This window comes from Nerophis lumbriciformis, linkage group LG02 (assembly GCF_033978685.3).
Source record: "Nerophis lumbriciformis linkage group LG02, RoL_Nlum_v2.1, whole genome shotgun sequence".
Taxonomy (NCBI): domain Eukaryota; kingdom Metazoa; phylum Chordata; class Actinopteri; order Syngnathiformes; family Syngnathidae; genus Nerophis; species Nerophis lumbriciformis.
In genome coordinates, this window is record NC_084549.2 from 43,765,938 (window position 1) to 43,790,580 (window position 24,643).

At 41.7% G+C, this 24,643-nt stretch overlaps 1 protein-coding gene across 5 annotated transcripts in view; it reads left to right on the forward strand.

Moving 5' to 3' along the window:
* Positions 1-24,643, forward strand: part of smap1 (small ArfGAP 1) — a 265,913-nt gene that overhangs the window by 216,325 nt on the left and 24,945 nt on the right. For all 5 annotated transcript variants that reach the window (XR_009815521.2, XR_009815522.2, XM_061963403.2 and 2 more), the window contains one exon: positions 11,058-11,247. Coding sequence is in view for 3 of the 5 variants with exons in the window: in XM_061963403.2 (XP_061819387.2) it covers positions 11,058-11,247 (190 nt within the window). In the remaining 2 variants the exon portion in view is untranslated. The remainder of the gene's footprint in view (positions 1-11,057; positions 11,248-24,643) is intronic.

The window sequence follows — 24,643 nt, forward strand, 5'->3', positions numbered from 1 at the left end:
GTCCATATTGTTATGATCCGCTGCCCGGATCATATTTTTGTTTACGTTTTCGAGGCACTTGTGTTTTTTGTTAGTTTTGGACTCCTTGAGTGCCTGTTTGTACACCTGAGTTTGTTGCCATGGCTGCTTATTGTTTTCACCTGCCGCGTGTGTTCCCGACGCGCACCTGTTTGTCATCACTGACATTATTATTTAAGCCTGCCTTCCCTGTCAGTCTGTCTTGCTTCCTAGTTTGTTCTCGTACAACAGATGACGACTTTTGTTTCCTGCTCTTGTTACTTGCTAGCCCCCACGCTAGCCCATTTAGTTTTTTGCCTTAAGTGCTATGAGCACGTTTTTGTTTGTTCCCTTTTGATTTAATTCTTAATAAATCATTTTTCCTACCTGCACGCTGTGTCTGACGCCCGTCTGCATTCCTGGGAGAACGAGCTCCGCATCACCATGCGCCCCGGTCGTCACACATATGTGCACTTGGCAACAGGACACCCTAGGCCGCAGTTCCATGATCGACTTTGTAGTTGTGTCATCGGATTTGAGGCCTCATGTTTTGGACACTCGGGTGAAGACAGGGGCGGAGCTTTCTACCGATCACCACCTGGTGGTGAGTTGGCTGCTATGGTGGGAGACGATGCCGGACAGACCTGGCAGGCCCAAACGCATTGTGAGGGTTTGCTGGGAACGTCTGGCAGAGTCTCCTGTCAGAGAGTGTTTCAATTCCGCACCTCTATTGTCGAGGCGGCTGATTGGAGCTGTGGCCGAAAGGTAGTTGGTGCCCGTCGTGGCGGTAATCCTAGGAGCCGTTGGTGGACACCGGCGGTGAGGGATGCCGTCAAGCTGAAGAAGGAGTCCTATCGGGTTCTTTTGGCACATAGGACTCCTGAGGCAGCGGACAGGTACCGACAGGCCAAGCTGTGTGCGGCTTCAGCGGTCGCGGAGGCAAAAACTCGGACATGGGAGGAGTTCGGGGAAGCCATGGAAAACGACCTCCGGACGGCTTCGAAGCGATTCTGGACCACCATCCGCCGCCTCAGGAAGGGGAAGCAGTGCACTATCAACACCGTGTATGGTGAGGTTGGTGTTCTGCTGACTTCGACTGCGGATCGGTGGAAGGAATACTTCGAAGACCTCCTCAATCCCACCAACACGTCTTCCTATTAGGAAGCAGGGCCTGGGGAATCTGTGGTGGGCTCTCCTATTTCTGGGGATGAGGTTGTTGAGGTAGTTAAAAAGCTCCTCTGTGGCAAGGCCTCAGGGGTAGATAAGATCCGCCCGGAGTTCCTTAAGGCTCTGGATGCTGTGGGGCTGTCTTGGTTGACAAGACTCTGCAGCATCGCGTGGACATTGGGGGCGGAACCTCTGGATTGGCAGACCGGGGTGGTGGGTCCTCTCTTTAAGAAGGGGAACCGGAGGGTGTGTTATAGCTATCGTGGTATCACACTCCTCAGCCTTCCCGGTAAGGTCGATTCAGGTGTACTGGAGAGGAGGCTACGCCGGATAGTCGAACCTCGGATTCAGGAGGAACAGTGTGGTTTTCGTCCTGGTCGTGGAACTGTGGACCAGCTCTATACTCTCGGCAGGGTCCTTGAGGGTGCATGGGAGTTTTCCCAAACAGTCTACATGTGCTTTGTGGACTTGGAGAAGGCATTCGACCGTGTCCCTCGGGAGGTCCTGTGGGGAGTGCTCAGAGAGTATGGGGTATCGGACTGTCTGATTGTGGCGGTCCGCTCCCTGTACGATCAGTGTCAGAGCTTGCTCCGCATTGCAGGCAGTAAGTCGGACACGTTTCCAGTGAGGGTTGGATCCCGCCAAGGCTGCCCTTTGTCACCCATTATGTTCATAACTTTTATGGACAGAATTTCTCGGCGCAGTCAAGGCATTGAGGGGATCGGGTTTGGTGGCTGCAGGATTAGGTCTCTGCTTTTTGAAGATGATGTGGTCCTGATGGCTTCATCTGGCCAGGATCTTCAGCTCTCACTGGATCGGTTCGCAGCTGAGTGTGAAGCGACTGGGATGAGAATGAGCACCTTCAAGTCCGAGTCCATGGTTCTCGCCCGGAAAAGGGTGGAGTGCCATCTCCGGGTTGTGGAGGAGACCCTTCCCCAAGTGGAGGAGTTCAAATTCCTCGGAGTCTTGTTCACGAGTGAGGGAAGAGTGGATCGTGAAATCGACAGGCGGATCGGTGCGGCGTCTTCAGTAATGCGGACGCTGTATCGTTCCGTTAAAGTGAAGAAGGAGCTGAGCCGCAAGGCAAAGCTCTCAATTTACCGGTCGATCTACATTCTCATCCTCAACTATGGTCATGAGCTTTGGGTTATGACCGAAAGGACAAGATCAAGGATACAAGCGACCGAAATGAGTTTCCTCCGCCGGGTAGCGGGGCTCTCCCTTAGAGATAGGGTGAGAAGCTCTGCCATCCGGGGGGAGCTCAAAGTAAAGCTGCTGCTCCTCCACATCGAGAGGAGCCAGATGAGGTGGTTTGGGCATCTGGTCAGGTTGCCACCCGAACGCCTCCCTAGGGAGGTGTTTAGGGCACGTCCGACTTGTAGGAGGCCACGGGGAAGACCCAGGACACGTTGGGAAGACTATGTCTCCCGGCTGGCCTGGGAACGCCTCGGGATCCCCCGGGAAGAGCTGTACGAAGTGGCTGGGGAGAGGGAAGTCTGGGCTTCCCTGCATAAGCTGCTGTCCCCGCGACCCGACCTCGGATAAGCGGAAGAAGATGGATGGATGGATGGACCTACATCTTGCCTCCGGAGTTCCTGCTGCATCAAGGGAGAACGATCCGCGCAGTAAAATGCGACCCCGTCGTTATAGAACTAAGTGATAAAAAGCAAACGTCACAGTATTCAGAATCTACGTACAATCGGTTGTCAGGAAAAAAAACAAACAACATTCTAAAAATGGTGAATGTAAATTTTGAATGTAGATTATTTGTCTAATCATTCATGAAATTTAGTTAATTGTAGTGAAGTCTGTTTGCTGCTAGTCTGACATTGTAGTTTACGAGCTATGGCCGTGTTAGCTAGCTTGTATAATTTTAAAATAAAAACAACAACTTTCCAAAAATGGCTAATGTAAATTCTAAATCGAGATTAGCTGTTTAATCATTCATACAAAGTAGTAAATTGTAAATTACATTTGCTATGACATCGTAGTTTACTAGCTATAGCTGTGTTAGATAGCGCAATGACGATTTTAAAATAATAACAACATTCAAAACATCGTGATATTTACTTGGAGTGGCAAAAGATTGAATACCTGCTAAAACACAAGTGTTGAATTCTTACAATGGAAATCAAGAATGCCTTTGATTACTTACTGCATTTTTCGGGCTACAAGGCGCACTTAAAATCCTTTCATTTTCCAAAAAATCGACAGTGTGCCTTCTAAACTGGTGCGCGTAATGTACGTATTAATTCTGGTTGTGGTTACCGACCTTGCAGCTACTTTATTTGATACTGTCATGACTAAGGCTTGGTTTGTTCTCCCGAGGTGCAAGTGAATTGGACTGGTCATGGCGTGAAGGTAAATACATTTTTAATAATAACACTCAAAGGAACAAAAGGCGCGCTCAAGGCGGATGTACAAACTTGACTAATGAAAACAAAAGACTTGCACGGGGGCAAAAAACTATGAACAACAAAAAACACTAACTGTGGCAATAATAAACAAACTTACTTGGCATGGACATGAAGTGCGCAGACGTGGACAGAGTGTGACAGGGGGCATAAATGCGGGGATGTCGTCAGGACGAACAACAGAAAATGAAAAGCTTAAATAACACAGACATGATTAACGAAAACAGGTGCGTGACTCAAAACGTGAAACAGGTGCGTGACGTGACAGGTGAAAACTAATGGTTGCTATGGTGACAAACAAGAGTGTACAATGAGTCCAAACGTGGAACAGGTGAAACTAATGGGTAATCATGCAAACAAGACAAGGGAGTGAAAAGCCAGAAACTAAACAAAACATGACTAAGACAAAACATGATTACACAGACATGACAGATACATGGTGTCATAATAAGTGCGACCAGTGGATGCCAGCCCCCATAATAGATATGTGTGGACTTCAGGTTGACTGACAAACAATCCCAAAACTTTGATGTTTCATTGAGCATATAAAACATTACACACAGCGCTCAAAATGCTGTCAAAGGAGAAGCTATCCCCAGAGAATTGTAGCAAGCTACCCTACAAGCTACACAGCAAAAGTAACTTGCTACATCACAACTACAGTTAACAGCGTTTTTATCTATGAGCCCACATGTATAATATCACTGTTAATGTAACTGAGAGTGTACAAATGGACCCAATAAGGGTCCATTACTATTAACTATCTGTCATTCAGTTGGGGACGCCCTACAACTACCTCTAGGGGTCCCGTACCCCATTCTATGTATTTATTTTAGTTAGTTTTTTCTTTGGCCCACCCCTATAATGTTATTAATTTTCTCTGCCTACAGTAGAAAAATCAATTAATCAATCAATCAATCAATCAATTCCTTTATTGTCATTGTCATAATAACACTTAAGTCATACATGAACAACGAGAAATCAGAATCCATCTATATCTTGACAAAATTAATGACGTGTGTTGTTTGGGAACAGTTGGTGATGGTTATAGGCAGTAAAACTTTTCATGAACTCAGCGTGCAGAAACATGGGGAAACAACTACAGATGTGCGTTTCATTCAATAACGGTGTTACAAAAAAGAGCAATTAGAATAATACATAATGTTGGATATAGAGAACATACAAAACCTTTATTTATTGAATCACAAATATTGAAATTCAACAATTTGGTGCATTTGCAAACAGCTAAAATTATGTACAAAGCAAACTATAACCTGCTACCCAAGAATGTACAACAATTCTTCTCAACAAAAGAGGAGAAATATAACCTTAGAGGAAATTCTAATTTAAAACATTTGTATGCTCGTATAACACTTAAAACCTTTAGTATGTCAGTATGTGGAATTAAATTATAGAATGGATTAACCCAAGGAATCAAACAAAGCACCAATATGATTCAGTTTAAGAGACTGTTCAAACTACAAGTGTTCACAATGTACACAGAATAAGAATTATGATGAATACCTTCAACCCTTTTTTTAATTTATTCTTTTATTTTTTTATTGAGACAAAGATCATTTATGTATTTAATATTTGTTTACTTACTATGGTATATTATTTGTTTATTATTTTATTTGTTCCCTGTTATGTTACAGAGAACAAGGAAATTGGATAAAATTGCTATGGTATGAAAAGGGATAGGATTAAATAAACTCAGCTTCTTCCTACTCCTTTTCGGACGTGCTGTAATGAAACAACTGGAAATATGTGATGAATTACATTGTATTGTATGCATGTTAGAAATAAACTGAAACTGAACTGAACTGAACTGAACTTACCTTAATGTTTGTTACTCAACAACTAAAAACTAAGGTTTTGGGCATTGTTTTCTCTAAACGCATACATTTGTCTGAATATGACCAAAGACTAGCATTATTGTGGGTTCCCTAGATGTCATCTTCACCTCTAAAGAAAAACTCTAATCTGCGGGAGAGAATCCCTCTACCAATTTTAAGTGTATTTCTTTGTTTTTTAAGTGGTCAGCTTGAAGCGTCTCTCTGTCTCTGATTCCCTCGTCGTCATGTGAAATGAGTGTGTGTCTGTCATGATTTTGCTTCCTGGTTTCGATTACCCGCCCTATATTGCCTCTCATTGGCCAGTCCATAAGTTTAGACCTAACATTAGCCAATTGTGACTCATCAATGAACACCAACCAATCATCACAGATTTTCTTCGTTCTCATTCATCCAGGTCATTGGATTTTCTCAGATTTTTTTTGGCCTGGATGCGCTGTCCATTTTCTCTCTTTGAAGCTTGTAGCTGTGATGTAAGCTACCTAGCTACATGGTCTAAAAGTAGCTAAGCTACAGGAAAAGTGACTCGTTCAAAAAGTAGCCAAGCTACTGGGAAATATAGTTTTACTGCCCATCACTGGATAATAATAAAATTATGCTGTCTCAATATTTACTATCATAGGCTATAATGCAGCCAAATTGACAAGATTAGAAAAGTTAATCAATTGTGAATTACATCTTAATAAAGTAAGATCGTGTGGTGTTGCTGTATGGTTATAGACCGTGTGGACTCTTTCTGGGACATCTTCTGGATTGTCTGCCTGTTTTTAAAGGTTCATGTCACACTACAACAAGCAAAAAAATGAATTCATCATTAAATAATAATTAAAAACAAAAGTTTTAGAACGCTTATGTCAACACGTGACACATCTCCAAGACAACCATCTCCCATGATCGGTCGGCTCTAACCACAGGAAAATCAGATGGTGACGGTGCTGGTAGCTCTTAGCTGCTTCCTCGAAAATGAGGCAAAGGACCAAGAGAACACAACAAACTATTCGATATTCTTCTCTTAAATTTGTCATTATTCAACTTCGCGCGACTGAACAACAGATATGTGACATAAATGAAGTACGGGGACAACAGACTTAACCTGGAAGTGTTCCGTAGGCTAGACCGTCCCAAATCATATCGCCAGTACTCTCGCCAGGATCCAGTCTTTGTCGACCGCATGGACCACATGAATTGAGACACAGCTAACATCTGGAATTTTGTTTCGCAATATTATGCAAAACCAACTTTTCTTGTCCATTGGTCCCTGCTGATGTGTATTTGGGATCTGCATACCGGTAAGTCCTAAAAATGTGCGCGCTTCCGCCATTGTAGTCCGCGCCGTAGTTAATTAGCTCCTTCTTTTTCTCTATTTTCTTGTTTTGAGGCCTTCATCCTCTGCTGTTGCCATTTCTAAAACAAAGTGGCATATATTTCTGATTTATACCTGACAGTAGACTCGCTATGGCAGCGCAAAAAACTACCAGTACAACAAAGATGATGGGGAGAAGTCCCTGTCGAAGTGTAGTCACGTAATTAAGACCCGCCCACAAGACGGCACATCCGCAAGAGACAGTCAGAAAGCGGCTTGAAGATGGTCTGTAAAACATAATCCATGAAACATTTTCACCAATGAACCATCATTACATGTTATGTAGAGTAGACCACAAGGAAGTGTTTAGCATGTAAGAAAAAACAAATCATAATTTGACCCCTTTAATCCGCTTTATAATCCGGTGTGCTTTTTATATGAAAATAGACTTGAATAGACCCGCTCATTGACAGTGTGCCTTATACCCCAGTACGCCCTATGGTCCGAAAATTACGATATGTTCAATTCAATTCATTGTCATTGTCACAAAGAACAACAACATTACGTTGAGCATCAACACTGTATAGGTCAATGTAAAGTGCCAGATGTTCCTAAACCTTAAAAGCCCCATTAGTGTAAACATTTAACAGATTAACAATTTTGATGGCCTTGCAACATTGTCACATATATATGGAGATGGTGACAAGAATGCAGGAATCCATTTCTGTGCTTTCTGCTCAGCTATCTTCTCATAAGATTTGCAAGGATGATCCGGACCATGCACTTTTTGAAACACATATTTCCCAATTAAAATAACAATTCTAGCATCTATTGTTGGTGTTATTGGCAACTGTACTTGTGTTTAGAGACGTTCTCCTGGAAGCAAAATAAATTCACATTCAGTCCGTGGTTACAAGTTGATGCTCTTGTTTGTGTTGGTTTATCCTTGCTGTGATTGTGCCTCTTCAAGGTATGACAGATCAGCTGTGGTGATATGAACAACATCTTCTTGCATGATGTCCTGCAAACGGTGACTGTCCGTTTAGCAAAGGCATATGTTTAACTTATTAATTGTGTTACTTTTGTTGACAACATTGAGTCAGTAAACTTTGCCAGCGTAGCGTTCTCCTCTGCTTCTTGTATATATACAATATGTATGTATGTATATATATATATATATATATATATATATATATATATATATATATATATATATATATATATATATATATATATATATATATATATATATATCAGTGACGTGCAGTCACTAGAGGCAGGTGAGGCCCCGCCTCACCGCCTCACCTGCCTCTAGTGATGGAAAGAAAAAAAAATTAAAAAGAAAGAAATATATACTACATTGTTAAATGTATCCAGTGATTATACTATAAAGTTATTTTCCATTTAACTTCACCAGTTTTAGATTATTTTTATTCAAAATCGCTGAATTTTCACATTTGCCGTTCAAATACTGAGAAGAGACGGTGCGGTGAACAGCAGCCAGTCGAGGCACGTCACTCAGTGCCTCAACATGGATTGCGGACTCGGCTAACTGCTGGCCTGCTGTGCAGTGAGACTGTATTGCTATATGAATTATATTATACATTTCCATAGTTTAGTTAGCTGAGGTATATAATGTACAGTGTATTTTGTCAACAACTGTATGTGTGTAACGTATTTCTTGTGCTGAGCGATCATAAAACGGCTGCAAAAGACGCACTGGCTGAGGCTCGCCTCCTGCACCCCCGCCGTAGAATGCACGGCAACCCCTGATAGGAGTGTTATATCAACTAAAGCCCACACTTAAACTTTCCACGTGCAAGATTGAATCTATTTAAAAAAGTTATTTCATAAGAAGCCAAAAAGTGATAAAACAATAATGTTCGTGTTGGAGGAGTTGCAAATGACTGCTGGGCCACAACATTAGGTACACCTGCAGACTGCAGGTGTATCTAATTCACAATTCCTCCAACACGAACATTATTGTTTTTGCACTTTTTGGCTTCTTATTAAATAACTTTTGTAACCTATTTTTATGGGCTTTCCTCTTTGTGATGTTAAGTTCCTGTTATGCGCTGTTATACAGTATATGCCTTGAGCTCTTATTTTGAAGGCGCTAAGAGCGGAATTTTGACACGTTGGAGTGGAGCGGAAGTTTTTGAAAGAAGGTAAATAAAGTGGTCCTCGTGTAAACTGGAGCCTCCGTGTTTGTTATTTTGTAGTTTCATACAGTATAGGCGACATTTATAAACCCTCGGTTACACTTTTTTAAATAGATTCAATCTTGCACGTGGAAAGTTGAAGTGAGGGCTTTAGTTGATATACCACTCCCATCAGGGGGTTCATTAATCCAGCACAACAGCGGCGCATTTATAAGTAAACGTTTTTTTATTAAATGTGCTTTTTTGTGTGCTACAGTTTGTATGTGTAAAGTTAAAGTTAAGTTAAAGTACCAATGATTGTCACACACACACTAGGTGTGGTGAAATTTGTCCTCTGCATTTGACCCATCCCCTTATTCACCCCCTGGGAGGTGAGGGGAGCAGTGGGCAGCAGCGGCGCCGCGCCCGGGAATCATTTTTGGTGATTTAACCCCCAATTCCAACCCTTGATGCTGAGTGCCAAGCAGGGAAGAATGCTGGTATGAGCTTTTAAACATAACCCGTTAAATGCTGCCAATCAAATGGTGAATAAGATACTCTGTAGGGTTCATATGTTTGTAAATCTGACTGTGATGAAGTCAGTGCCTCACCAGCCATCAACCTCACCGCACGTCACTGATATATATATATATATATATATATATATATATATATATATATATATATATATATATATATATATATATATATATATATATATATATATATATATATATATATATGTATGTGTGTATGTATGTATATGTATGTGTGTATGTGTATGTATATATATATAAATATATATATATATATATATATATATATATATATATATATATATATATATATATGTGTGTGTGTATATGTATATATATACATATACATATATATATATATATATACATACATACATATTGTATATATATATATGTACACAGACATAAAATTATCGCCTGCTTTCTCAAAACCAATTGTGCGTATCTGTGCCAGTTTGTACATCCTTTTTTTAGGTGTACTAAATGTAGATGCAAAATAGCATCAGTCTTGGTAAATCCCATTGTGAGCGCTAAATGATTATATTTGCATCTTGTCCTTCTGGTACTGTGGGTGTTCTGTTAATCAGCATATATTCTGCATAGTCATGGAGACAGACACGCTAAATGGATTAGTAGATCAGCTTTGCATGTGCTTTCAAGTTTGCACGCGTTTAAATACATGCAAACCTCTAGTAGTTCAGACCCTTGGTATGCTGAATAGTTTGGATTGAGGGAAAACTCAGGGTTGCATATTTACATATCAAGTATTTTTTTCCCTTCATCACTTTATTGTGGATATCTAGATTCAAATATGAACACTGTGGACACTAAAGGTGTGTTGATATTGGCTTGATTATGTGTGAAACAAACAAATATTTGAACTAAAATTCAGGTTTTTGGATTTCAGGTTTTTGTTCTGGCTTTTTTGTTTACGTTTAAACTCACACATTTCCGACTTCAGCACAATATGTCAGGTAAAACAAATGGTGGACAGTGGGATGTGTCTGAGCCATAGCAGTCATCCAAAAGTCTTGATGGTGGAGTGTCTACAGTATGAGATGGATTTTTTTATTGGGTTGCTCATTTTACTCACACTTAGTCACACTGTCTCACATTCATACAAAAGCAGTGACATTCTTGACGACAAAGAAATGATGGAGTCAAGGTTGTATTGTCATCTGCTAGTCCTTGTTGCCACCCATCCCCTGATTGTCCCACTGCTAGAAGTTTTCAGTATAACATAATTTTACAGATTTTAATGATTACACAGTGGCTAACTTGTTTGTACATTTGTGTGACAGTTAAGAACACCTCAAAAAAGGAACATAATCTCATTTGTCATCAAAGTACAGGGTTTGAAGGGCCTTTTATTTTCTGAACGTTTTGTTTTTCTGCTTCTACTCATGCATATTGTGCAATAATGTTGAAAAATATTTAAACCATTGACTGTCAAATGAAAAATGGTAAAAATATTTTACATTTCTTAGAAATTACAGTTCCACCGTGTCCTGAAATAAAATATTTTATTTTATTTTTGAATAATTAGAAAAAAACGGCGGTGCATGGTTTTTGTAACAGCGTTGAAAGTGTGCATATGGCATGTACTTTTCTGGAGGAAAAAAATATATTTCTCTTCACCCCAACAGTCAGGTTCCAGTGCTGTGCCTCAACTATCAGATCCCTCCACCTCTTCATCTTCTTCCTCTACCTCCACCTGTACCACCACAAAGGCAGAGGAGAAGAAGCTGTTATCCAAAGATTCCATACTGTCTCTGTATGCCAGCAGCTCCGTGGGCAGTCAGCCTCAGAGCCAGCAACAACCTGCCACTGGGCAAGGTAACATTAAAAACACACACGCCTGCACACAGACACAGTCAGCTGAGTTGAACCATGTCGCTCATTATCAAACTTTATCAGCTCCTACAATTACTGAATTCCTGTAAATATTGGGCGTCCTTCTACTAGATCAGGGGTGTCAAACTCAAATACAGAGTGGGCCAAAAACTGAACAAAGCCGCGGGCCAAGGTTGAACAAATGAACCTTTTAATAGGGACCCAAACAAGTTTTGCATTAAATATTGAACAAGCAAGGCTTATATAACTTTAAAGTGACATGCAAAATCGAGTTTCAAATAATAATAATAATAATTAAAAAATGTCAATGGCATATCAAATACAATTTAAATAAAAATGTAATGCCTCTTTTCTATTTGCAGCCTTCTGAGGTAAATATCAACATTAACGTTTTCCACAGGCTAATAAATTAGAAAATAAAATAACAATGAATAAACCAACCATTCAGGACTTTAAACTGCTCAGTTTGCAACACACTGATCTAATCTGATGTGCCCAAGCTGCCATCTTTTCTTGGATGCTAGTTCACTAATGTCGGGGCTCAAGCTTTAAGCTGAGGCAACTTACATTATCGAACGAAGGTGTTCATCAGTCATTATACCTCGTAGTCCACCCGGACCACAGTCTTGGGGGCGTGCTTTAAAGGCACTGCGTTTATCGTCCTCTACGAGCTGTCGTCACGTCCAACAACGTGCCGGCCCGATCACAAAATATGTGCGGCTTCTGTACACACACACGTAAATGCAACGCATACTTGGCCAACAGCGATACAGGCTACACTGACGGTGCCAGTATAAATAACTTTAACACTGTTAGAAATATGCGCCACACTGTGAATCCACACCAAACAATTGACAAACACATTTCGGGAGAACATCCGCACAGTAACACAACATAAACACAACAAAACAAATACCCAGAATCCCATGCAGTGTTGTGCCAGATAATGCACCCCCGGCGTAGAATGCACCCCCTGACGGGAATGTTATATCAACTAAAGCCCACACTTAAAGTTTCCACGTGCAAGATTGAATCTATTTAAAAAAGTTATTTAATAAGAAGCCAAAAGTGCTAAAACAATAATGTTCGTGTTGGAGGAGTTGTGAATGAATGAAATATGAAATCCATGCTGCAGTCGCTGCTGGGCCACAACATTAGGTACACCTGCAGACTGCAGCACAGATTTTGCCATGTATTTAAACCCTATCAGTCCTGATTTCCTTTCGTACAGCTGCATTAGCTCCAAATGTAAATAAACACTGATTCTAAAGAGAATGTACACATCATTTTACATCTAATTTCTCCATATACTGTAATTTCCGGTATTTAAGGCACTATTTTTTCCCACACTTTGTACCCTGCGTTTTATACAATGCTGAGACAACTTTGTGGATTTTTCTGGGTTAACGAGCTTCACATGCCGCCAATAAATGTTGCCTTGTTACACCAGACCAATGAAATTGCCGAACGGTTAACGGTGGATCAATTTAATTTTTCACATTAAATCAAACACACTCACAGAATCATTCAGTCAGACATTTAGCACGTTGTGGACTCACCCACATCATAAAGAAGAAAGTACAAAATGCATAAAACGCAGCCCCAAAACTGAAGATGATTGACCCAGCCATTGAAAAAGAAATAACCAGCCGCACGAACGAAAACACACCACTACTAACAAACCCTGAAAGAACTGACAGCTGTGCGTCAAAGAAGATGATTTCAGGGCTTTCAGGGCAGGAGAGAGAGAAGAGGGAATATTGCGCTCAATGACTTTTTCGGTGTTAGATTTGTAACTTTTTAGAATGAACACACGCACCTGTGTAAATAGTTTATCAGAATGGGAGACTCCACTGGTATATAGTTTTAGATATAGAGAATATCTACTAGTCTGGAATACAGTATATGTGTTGTGTGGACGCCACCTTAGATTATATTATACTATTGTGGGCAGCGTAAGGCACACCTGTGCAATAATCATGCTGTTTAATCAGCATTTTGATATGCCACACATGTGAGGTGGGATGGATTAGTTTGGCAAAGAAGAAATGCTCATTAACACAGCTTTAAACACATGTGTGAACAATATTTGAGAGGAATAGATCTTCTGTGTATATAGTAAAAGATTTAGATATTTGAATTCAACTAATGAAAAATGGGAGCAAAAACAAGTGTTGCATTTATATTTTTGTTCAGAATATGTATATGTATATGTATATAAATATATATATATATATATATATATATACATATTGATATATATATACATATACATACATATGTATATATATATATATATATATATATATATACTGTATATATATATATATATATATATATACATATGTATGTATATGTATATATATATATATCTATATATGTATGTATATATACATACAGATGTATATGTATGTGTATATATGTGTGTATATATATATGTACATATATATGTATGTATGTATGAAATGAAGAATTCCATGGTCTCCCAAAGCTGTGATGCCAAGCTATATGTGTATGTATACAGTATATGTGTATATATATACACACATACACACACTGTGAGGCAGCATTTGGCAGGTTTGACATGCTCCCTCCCTCTGAGGGCTCCTCAGCAGTGGGCGTTGCTGCTCTGCTCCACTGCCAGCTCCTTAGTGAGTTGAGTGCCTGGTTCTCTTGTGTCTCTGTAGGTTGTGGGACGCGCTGACGGTGTGGCTCTCTACATTGTGGCGTCGGGACGTTCCCTGCACTTTATCACTGCATTTTTTTGCTTTCAATGTCACTGCTGCTGTTATTCCTAGTGGTAATTGTTTGGTCACACTTAACATGTTGTTTTGTTCATTGTGCATCATCCTCCTCATATAGCAGTGGTTCTTAACCTTGTTGGAGGTACCGAACCCCCCCAGTTTCATATGCGCATTCACCGAACCCTTCTTTAGTTAAAAATTAAAAACATTTTTTTTTTCAAATTCAAGACAAAGTTATGTTATTGGTAACACTTTAGTATGGGGGACATATTCTAAGTAACAAAGACTTAATTTAGAGTTATTTGGTTAGGGTTAGGGTTAGAGGGTTAGGGCCAGGGTTAGAGGGTTAGGGCCAGGGTTAGAGGGTTAGGGTTACAACAAGGCCATGCCGAATATGGCATTAATAAGCAGTGTTGGGTTAGTTACTGAAAAACAGTAACTAGTTACAGTTACTAGTTACTTTATTTCAAAAGTAACTCAGTTACTAACTCAGTTACTTACACCAAAAAGTAATGCGTTCCTGTGAAAAGTAACTATTTAGTTACTTCTTCTATTTATTTATTTTTTAAAGCTCTCATTAATGCCCTTTTAGCCTTCATTTTAGTACTGTTATTGCACTGGAGAATAATACAATCTGTTGATCAACTTGACATACATTTGCATCACTGAACTCTGCTAAGCAATGTGCTCTACATACAACACACAAAGACAAAGATATGTTTCAAAGGGCCAATTTATTTCAGGCCAGAACAAATTGACAAAACTATTTTAAATAGCTGCAACATAAAATACATAAGTAACAAACAGCATAATAACACTAACACTAACACTAACACTAACCACGTTAAACCCAGATTCCGAACTAATAAAGGTCTTAACTCATTCTCTTTCTATGCCACTTCAATATGGAATGCACTCCCAACAGGTGTAAAAGAAAGGGCATCTCTATCCTCCTTCAAAACCACACTAAAAGAACATCTCCAGGCAACTACAACCCTAAACTAACACCCTCCCTTCCACATAATACCTCTTCGGATTGTAAATAATCAAATGTAGACACTTTTTCTTATACTTTCTGATCTCTCTCTCTGTGTCCACTACTTGCTGTACATATCCTACCAAGTCAGTCCTACACTGTTTCAATGTCCATTTCTCTGATGATGCAATTGATGACTGAAGTGTTGATACCAACCAAACCTAACCCCCCCCCCCCTCCATATCCCACACCCCGGATTGTAAATAATGTAAATAATTCAATGTATATACCCTGATGATTATCTTGTGTGATGAGTGTATTATGATGTTAGTATATATTTGATAGTATATATCTGTATCTGGACCCCGACTTAAACAAGTTAAAAAACTTATTTGGGTGTTACCATTTAGTGGTCAATTGTACGGAATATGTACTGTACTGTGCAATCTACTAATAAAAGTTTCAATCAATCAATCAATCAATCAACAACATAGCTGTAAAGCTGGCTTCACCTAAGGAAGGCACACGTGACATACACAGAGCCTAACCAGGCAGATTTGAATTGTTGTTTTGGGCAGTAGACGGGATCTTTGATCCAAGACACAACTTACATTTAACTAAAATGTTCTTTTCTTTGTGCTCGACAAAAGAAAAGAAGTGAGAATATCTCATACTTGCCAACCCTCCCGAATTTCACTGCCTCTCCCTGGGACAACCATTCTCCAAATTTCTGCCGATTTCCAGCCGGACTTAAGGCACGCCCCCTCCCGGTCTGTGCGGATTTGAGTGGGGACAGCCTGTCGTCACGTCCGCTTGGCCAACCAAAAAGTAACCACAGAACACTATACCGTATAGGCGTATAGTGTTCTGTGGTTACTTTTTTGTTGGCCAACGGTTGTATTGCGCACCCCCCTCCCCTCCCCTCCCCTCCCCTCTCCTCCCCTCCCCTCCCCTTCCCACACTCAGACACACAGTCACACGCACACACAGAGAGGGCAGAGGAAGAATCAGAAGCACGTCTCTGCTTCGCTGGAATAAAACACACTAAGATCCTCAGTTTCTAGCCGATACTACATAAAAAGTAACGTAAAATAACGCAGTAACGCATCATGTAGTAACGGTAACTGAGTTATTGAATATAAAAAAATAACGCGTTAGATTACTAGTTACCGCCGAAACTAATGGCGTTACAGTAACGCGTTACTTAGTAACGCGTTAGTCCCAACACTGTTAATAAGTACTTAAAAGGGAACATTATCACAATTTCAGAATTGTTAAAACCATTAAAAATCAGTTCCCAGTGGCTTATTATATTTTTCGAAGTTTTTTTTTAAATTTTACCCATCACGCAATATCCCTAAAAAAAGCTTGAAAGTGTCTGATTTTAACCATCGTTATAAACACCCGTCCATTTTCCTGTGACGTCACATAGTGAAGCCAACACAAACAAACATGGCGGAAAGAACAGCAAGCTATAGCGACATTAGCTCGGATTCAGACTCGGATGTCAGCGGCTTAAGCGATTCAACAGATTACGAATGTATTGAAACTGATGGTTGTAGTGTGGAGGCAGGTAGCGAAAACGAAATTGAAGAAGAAACTGAAGCTATTGAGCCATATCGGTTTGAACCGTATGCAAGCGAAACCGACGAAAACGACACGACAGCCAGCGACACGGGAGAAAGCGAGGACGAATTCGGCGATCGCCTTCTAACCAACGATTGGTATGTGTTTGTTTGACATTTAAGGAAACTAACAACTATGAACTAGGTTTACAGCATATGAATTACATTTGGCAACAACATGCACTTTGAGAGTGCAGACAGCCCAATTTTCATCAATTAATATATTCTGTAGACATACCCTCATCCACGTTCTTTTCCTGAAAGCTGATCTGTCCAGTTTTGGAGTTGATGTCAGCAGGCCAGGGAAGCTAGGGTCGATAGGGGGTTTAGCTCGCTCGTCTGCGGGAACAAACTGCCGCCATTGCTTGCCGTGCTACCGAGGTCCTTTGTCCCTGAATTGCTCACACACTCCGGCAGATTCAATGGGGGTCTGGCGGCAGATTTCTTTGACTTTATCGTTGGAAATGCATCTGCTTTGAGTGTCGCAGGATATCCACACATTCTTGCCATCTCTGTCGTAGCATAGCTTTCGTCGGTAAAGTGTGCGGAACAAACGTCCAATTTCTTGCCACTTTCGCATCTTTGGGCCACTGGTGCAACTTGAATCCGTCCCTGTTCGTGTTGTTACACCCTCCAACAACACACCGACGAGGCATGATGTCTCCAAGGTGCGGAAAACAGTCGAAAAAACGGAAAATAACAGAGCTGATTTGACTCAGTGTTTGAGAAAATGGCGGATTGCTTCCCGATGTGACGCCACGTTGTGACGTCATCGCTCCGACAGCGAATATTAGAAAGGCGTTTAATTCGCCAAAATTCACCCATTTAGAGTTCGGAAATCGGTTAAAAAAATATATGGTCTTTTTTCTGCAACATCAAGGTATATATTGACGCTTACATAGGTCTGGTGATAATGTTCCCCTTTAACAATGACTAGTTAAGAGCCAATATGTTACTAATTTGCATGTTAATAAGCAACTAATTAATGGTGAATATGTTCCCCATACTAAAGTGTTACCATATTTTTTTACTGGTGCACAAAATGAACCGTGCATGAACATCACCTTGTTCAAACAACAAAACCAACACAGTGCATAAACTCACAACAAATTACACACCTGCAAATCAGTGTGAATTCTGCCGTTGCCGTATCCGTGATACGCCGATAGGGAGAAGTTTTTATTTACACGATGAGTTGGGTGTGTTTTGACCTCCACCAAACCCCTGAGCCCGACTCACCGAACCCCTAGGGTTCGATCGAACCCAGGTTAAGAACCACTGTCTTATAGTAAGCGCAAGAAGCCAATGCTATTGTGGTTGCGATTTTTTATAACTGTTAGGCTTTTTTGGTCCAATTTCTCTCCGTATCACCCCTTTTTAAATCAAGCACAACAAACGACTACCGAAAATGTTATTCATCTTTTCTTTTCTTTTTTCTTTCCACAAGGTTTGATTTTAGGACCCAAACTTTTAATTTTATATATAAAGGATATTTGTGAGTTTTTGAAAATTTTACAGTACGTATTATTCGCAGACGACACATGTTGCAGGTCCCAAGTAGCCAGGACAAGCAGTCAGATAATATTGTCCTGTTATTCAGGAGGAAAAAAGCACACAGAACGTTTCAGTTGGTCACAGACTGGTCGCTCTCGTCAGAATTTATTAACAGAATCTACAAATCCACAATTCACTTAATTTCCCATATCTTTTGTCACTTTGTATTATCATGTCAATGTCTTTTACTTTATCTTCACCTCTATTTTCATCAAAACACTCAATAAACTATCATTAAACTGTTACTGTATCACTGGAGTTATAATTACCATAATAATACTGTATGCCTTTGCCATATATTTTCACATTTCTATATCATCACTCCAAAACATACAATATAGTGCTCAATTAGACATTATTTCACTGTCTTGTCTTTCTCAGGAATATTCACCTTTAACTTAATGCACAATTTAGCAACATTCATTTAAATACTTTACTTTTCTTCATATTCTTCTTCTTATATAGCAGCTTTAAGTTACTGTACTTGAAATGTTCATTGACCATTCCTGAGAGCTTAACTTATATAACCATGTCTAAACATAACAAAATAGCATGTAAAACCTATTTCAGAACACACACATTATACAAATATACATATGAAATCAATAAGAAAACGGGAGCTCTAATTTGGGAGTCTGAATTAGGATCAGAAGTTCCTATATAAACATTGCGCACGCACGTCGCCATTTTGTATTGATTAATACAGCTGTGCACTGGATTCATTCTCAAATACAAACTACAACTCACAAACACTTTAGAGTTAGGCTCCACCATCAGAATGTGTACTTAAACTTAGAAAAAAACATGGATATTATTCAGTGAGTTGTTTTACCAAAACTAACCTGTTATACAGGAGGAAATAAGCACACAGAACGTTTCAGTTGGTCACAGACTGGTCGCTCTCGTCAGAATGACAAGACACTTCCGGTCTGTAGGTGATCGCATTCAATTGGGAAGAAACGCCCTGCTGCCCCCTACTGACCAATGTGAATATTGATAAATGTGGAATGACAGCTCCAAAAACGAATTCAAACCATAAAATAAAATAAATATATCAACACAAAAATGTGACACATTATGGGTGGGTCACACGCTCCCCGACAAAGAAAATGACTCCCGGCATTCAAAACAAAATACTCTTTTCAATACACTTTTTTTTTTCAAATCAAAACTTGTATGTTAGTATGGAAAGGAAGGTACAATGTATGGCATCATGACGGTGTATGGCAGTGTTGGGTATAGTGTGGGATAGGGTGGGTAATGTGGTGTTGGGCCTGACTGTATTCCCCATGCTGGCAATGTCTGCGGCCCACAAAGTCCAATATTGTTGACTGACCCAATTGACTGGTAGGATGGCTGACCAAGAGACTCGTAAGTCAGTGTCCTGGGTGGTCTCCTGACTCGCACTGGTCTCCTGACTGAACCACACTGAGAGGAAGTAGGACTGTCCTGGTTAGTGTCATATCTGGGTTGGCAATGTTCATTTTCAGCATTCTGTTCATATTCGTGTTCACTGGATTGTTCTTGCTCCATCAGTTCAGGTTCCTCTGCTGTGAAGCTGGGAGGCTGTCTGTGCTCTCCTGCTTGTGTGGTCATCCTTGCTTGTTCATGTAAGGATGGAGAAGTAACATGGTTTCTATTAGGCACATGGGTGGTTGTTATATTTGACCTTTGTGACTCAGCTGGCCTTGATACTCTGAGCCAGTACTGTGGTCTTGGGCCATCTTCATCAGTCAGATGAAGCACTGCCTTGGAATGTCTCTCTCTCTGCATTCCTTTCAACCTGACTCCTATTCCTTTGTCTCTCTTTAGTCGGTGCTTGGTTCTTTGACTGTTCAGCCACACTCACAGGTAAGTCGTTTACAAGGTGGAGGAGATTCCTATGTAGAGTACGGACTTTGCCACCACCTGTCTCTGGAGACACTTTGTAAACAGGGCTGTCATTTATTTGTTCCTTAACAATGTTTACCGTTTGTTCCCAGTAGGACCTGAGCTTTCCTGGGCCTCCTCTCTCACTCATGTTGCGAACTAAAACCCTGTCACCAGGCTGTAGAACAATCCCCTTCACATGAAGGTCATATCGTCTCTTGCCTCGTGCACTGGACTGCTGACTGTTCTCAGATGCAATGCGGTAGGCCTCTTTCATTCTCACAGCCCATTTGTCGGCATACCCTTGGGGTGTTTCACCCTCCTCTTCAGAGGACAGACCAAAGAGCAGATCAACAGGGAGGCGGGGGTGGCGCCCAAACATGAGGTAGTGAGGTGAGAAACCTGTGGCCTCGTGTCTAGTGCAGTTGTATGCGTGCACCACCTGTGGTAAATGATCCTTCCAGTTGCTCTTTTTCTCCTCTTGCAGTGTTCTCAACATCTGAAGCAACGTCCGATTGAATCTCTCGGCAGGGTTTCCCTGTGGATGGTACGGGGTTGTCCTGGAGTGTCCCACCCCAGACAGTTGCTGAAGGGTCTTAAACAGGGAGTTCTCGAACTCTCTGCCTTGATCATGGTGCAATTTGGATAAAAAACCAAACCGAGGGATGAAGTCATTAAATTTTTTCTCTGCAGCTGTTCTGCCTGACTTGTTTCGTGTTGGATATGCTTGGGCAAATCTGGTGAAGTGGTCTATGACTACTAAGATGTATTCGTATCCACCCTTGCTTTGCTCCAAGTGCATGTAATCGATAGACACAAGCTCAAGAGGTGCACTGGTCGTGATACTGCCCATTGGTGCTCTATCATGGACCACAGGTTTCTTTTTCTTGATACAGGGGCACTGTTTTGTGACATAAACCTCAATGTCCTTTTTCATGAAGGGCCAATAGAAACGATCTCTTGCCAGCCCAATGACTCGCTCTGATCCTAGATGAGCCATGTCATCATGGAGATGCTTCAATACAAGGGGCCGATATTCAGAAGGTAGGACAAGCTGCTGTCGACCCCCTGCACTCCTGTACAGTAGGCCACATTCCATATACAGTTTACCCCACTCATGCATGAATCTTTTCACAGGGCCACCTGCTTTCTTCCTGTCCTCATTTGTCAGTGCTGTTTTTGTCTGTTTCAGCTTGATTATCTCACTGATGGCTGCATCCTGCCTCTGAGATCTGATTAGTTCACTTTGGCTGATGGTCGGTACTGGGGACTTAACTTGAGACTCTGAACTTTGGGCCAGGTTAAGAGAAGCAACATAGGCAATGTCATACCTTTTTGCAGCCTCACTTCCTTCCCAAGTAGCATGTATTGCATCTCTGTCGAGCTCTTCAGTACACTCCTCAACATAACGGTTTATGTCCAGTGGGAGACGAGACAGTGTGTCAGCATCCACATTGACTTTTCCTGGCCTATACTTTAGGTTGAATCTGAAGTCAGCAAGCTCTCCAACCCATCTGTAGCCTGTGGCGTTCAGTTTGCAGTACTCATCACGTATGTTAGTGGATTATTGTCTGTATACACTGTGAAGGATGGGGCGTAAAACAGATAATCCCTGAATTTTTCACATACCGCCCACTTTAAGGCTAAGAACTCCAGCTTTCCAGAGTGAAAGTTATAGTTCTTTTCAGCGGGGGTCAATGTCCTTGAACCATATGCAATGACTTTCAGCTTTCCACTCTGTCGCTGGTACAAGACTGCACCGAGTCCCTGCTGACAGGCGTCTGTGTGTAGTGTAAAGGGAAGTTCAAAGTCAGGGTATGCTAGTGTAGGTGGGTGTGACAGGACGTTAATGAGCTGCTCGAGGATGGTCTGGTGACAATCAGTCCACTGTATGGGGGTCTTTGAAGGCAACTGTGCTCCTTTACCTTTCTTTATCTTCCCCTGTGTTGCATCAGGATTTCCTTTCACTTGTAGCAGCCCATATATTGGCTTAGCGATGCGGGAGAAATCTTGAATGTACATCCTATAGTAACTCAGAAAACCTAACAGTTTACGGACATCCCCCACTGTAGTGGGTCTTTTCTCCCTCAGTGACATTACAGCCTCGATGTCTTTTGGGTCTATTCTCACCCCATTAGCTGACACTAACCTCCCCACATACCTGACCTCTGGCTTAAACAACTCACATTTTGTGGGTCGCAGCTTGACTCCATGACATTGCAGGGCTCTCAGGACACGACGCACTGCATCGACATGATCAGCAAAGGTCTTGGAGTAGCAGAGGATGTCGTCAAGGTAAGGAATACAGCAGTCGTCACGCAAGGTGACAAGCATCTCCTCCATGCTGCGTTGGAAAGCAGCAGGGGCATTGCTGAGACCAAACGGTATTCTCACCCACTCATATAGACCCCAAGGCGATATGAAGGCTGTCATGTGGCGGGATCCTTCAGCTATGTAGCCCTGATGATAGGCTTTGCCTTGGTCAAGAATGGTGAACCAGCTGTGGCCGCCCAGGGTGTCCAAGAGATCCTGGATGCGAGGCAGTGGGTGGCGATCTGGCACTGTTTTCTGGTTCAACTGCCTGTAATCAATACACAGTCTTAGAGATCCATCACGTTTTCTGACACAGACAACAGGTGCGGCAAAGGGTGATTTTGACTTGACGATCCAGCCCTTTGCAAGCAGCTCTTGGATGTACTGTTTGACCTCTTGATAGAGTGGTTTGGGAATGGATGAATATGTTTTTTGGACTGGAATGTCATCTTTCAGACTGATGGTCATATGGAGGGTTGGGATGTTCCCAATGTCACCATCATTGCGAGCAAAAGCTCCTGATTCCTCCATCAACATTTGTTTCACCTCCTCTTGTTGATCATCTGTCAGATGACTGACATCCACTGGTGGGTGCCACAGGTCTGCAGTGGGTGGGACCTGATTAGAATTGGGGGGAGGTGAGGAGTCAACAGTGTTAACATGAATACTCTTATGGTCACTGTGGGGACTGTCTGTCTCTATGACTTTGTCAATGGGCTCAATGATGCCTAGGACTGTGAAGCTTGGCAAGGTCACATCATGTTGGGAGTGGTTTGACACTGGAACTTTAATGAAACACCTGTCTGTCTGGTGAATCTCCATTAAGCCTGCTCCAATGCTCAATGACTCCAGCTGTACACTGTCAAGGTTGGGTTCAAACAACACAAATGACTCTGAGGGGTTGATATTGGCTGGAACCCTGCACTTAATGTGAACTACCTGACCTGAACAAATTGTGACCTCTTTGAAACCCACTTTTACAGCAGCATTTTCCTCTTTTGGGGAGTTCTGAGTCCGAATAAAACTCACTATGGCCCCAGCACTAACATCATCAATCTCCATGGCACCTGCAAGGAGGTTAGACAGAATGGACATGAGTCTAGGCCGGCCTTCATTACTCTTAATGAGTTCTTGGATTACATTAAAACCAACTAATGGTCTGTCTAGTTTCAGGCAACTCACTAGGAAGGGTACACGGATGGATAAGTCTGGATCATCATTGCCTTGCAGGTTTTACCACCACTTCAACCCATCCGTCGTAAGGCACTTCATCACCCGTGACTGCCGAAACATTCAGCTCATTGTCCAGTAGCTCACAGAGAGGTCGAATATCTTGGCTAGGTAGATACTTGTTCTTCCACGTGCGGTCAATTAGGCTCACATTGGCTCCTGTGTCCAGCAGGACAGTGACAGCATAGCCACCCATACTACATTTCAGCAGGGATTTGCGGCCAATTAGTGGGGCTACTAGTTTGCATGGCTGTGAGGTATTTTGAGATTGTATTGTGTTGGCATCACTGATTTTAACTGGCTTTTGTTTTAGGCCTGTTTGGGGTTGGGACATGGGTGCAGGAGCGGTCAAAGGTTGTCCCTCTGTCTTGACCGCACCCAGTTTCCCGACAGTTTCTGTTTCTTCAAGCACCCAACTGCACGATGGCCTTCTTCTCCGCATGCAAAGCAGTGGTTGCAATTTGGATTGGACTGGGCGACACATTGTGTGCAGCCATAGGGTCTCTGTGTCTTTCTCTCAGTTCTGGGCTTTTCAGGGTCACAGTAAGAGGTTGGTGTACAGCGCTGATCTGGTGCATGAGCCTGTGTGACCAGCTGTTTCAGGGTCTCCATTGCCTGGGTCAATGCTTCAACCTGGGAGCTAAGTCTCTGTATTGTGTCATCTTTATTAACAGTGTTGACTTTTACCTCACTCTTAACTTTCTCCTCAGGTTCAGCCTGGGTGCTATGGGCCTGACTTACTTTGCGGGCAGAGCTGCGACCAAATCTGCGCTTTCTCTCACTTTCCTCTGTGGTGGTCTTTATCACCTGTCGCAGCAAAGCTTCATCAGATACTGTTGGGTCAGCAAGGAGAGGCTTGAGCTCACGCCTGACATCATCATACTTCTCTCCTATTCCCTGACATAATGTGTTCAAGAATATGCACTGTATTGTGGAGGTATCATACTTAACTACTGAGCTTGTTTGTTTAGTAGTGAACATAATCTTTTGTTTGAGGCCAATCATTCTATACAAGAATTGCTGTGGTGTCTCATTTTCATATTGCTTGGCACACATCAAGTCCTGAA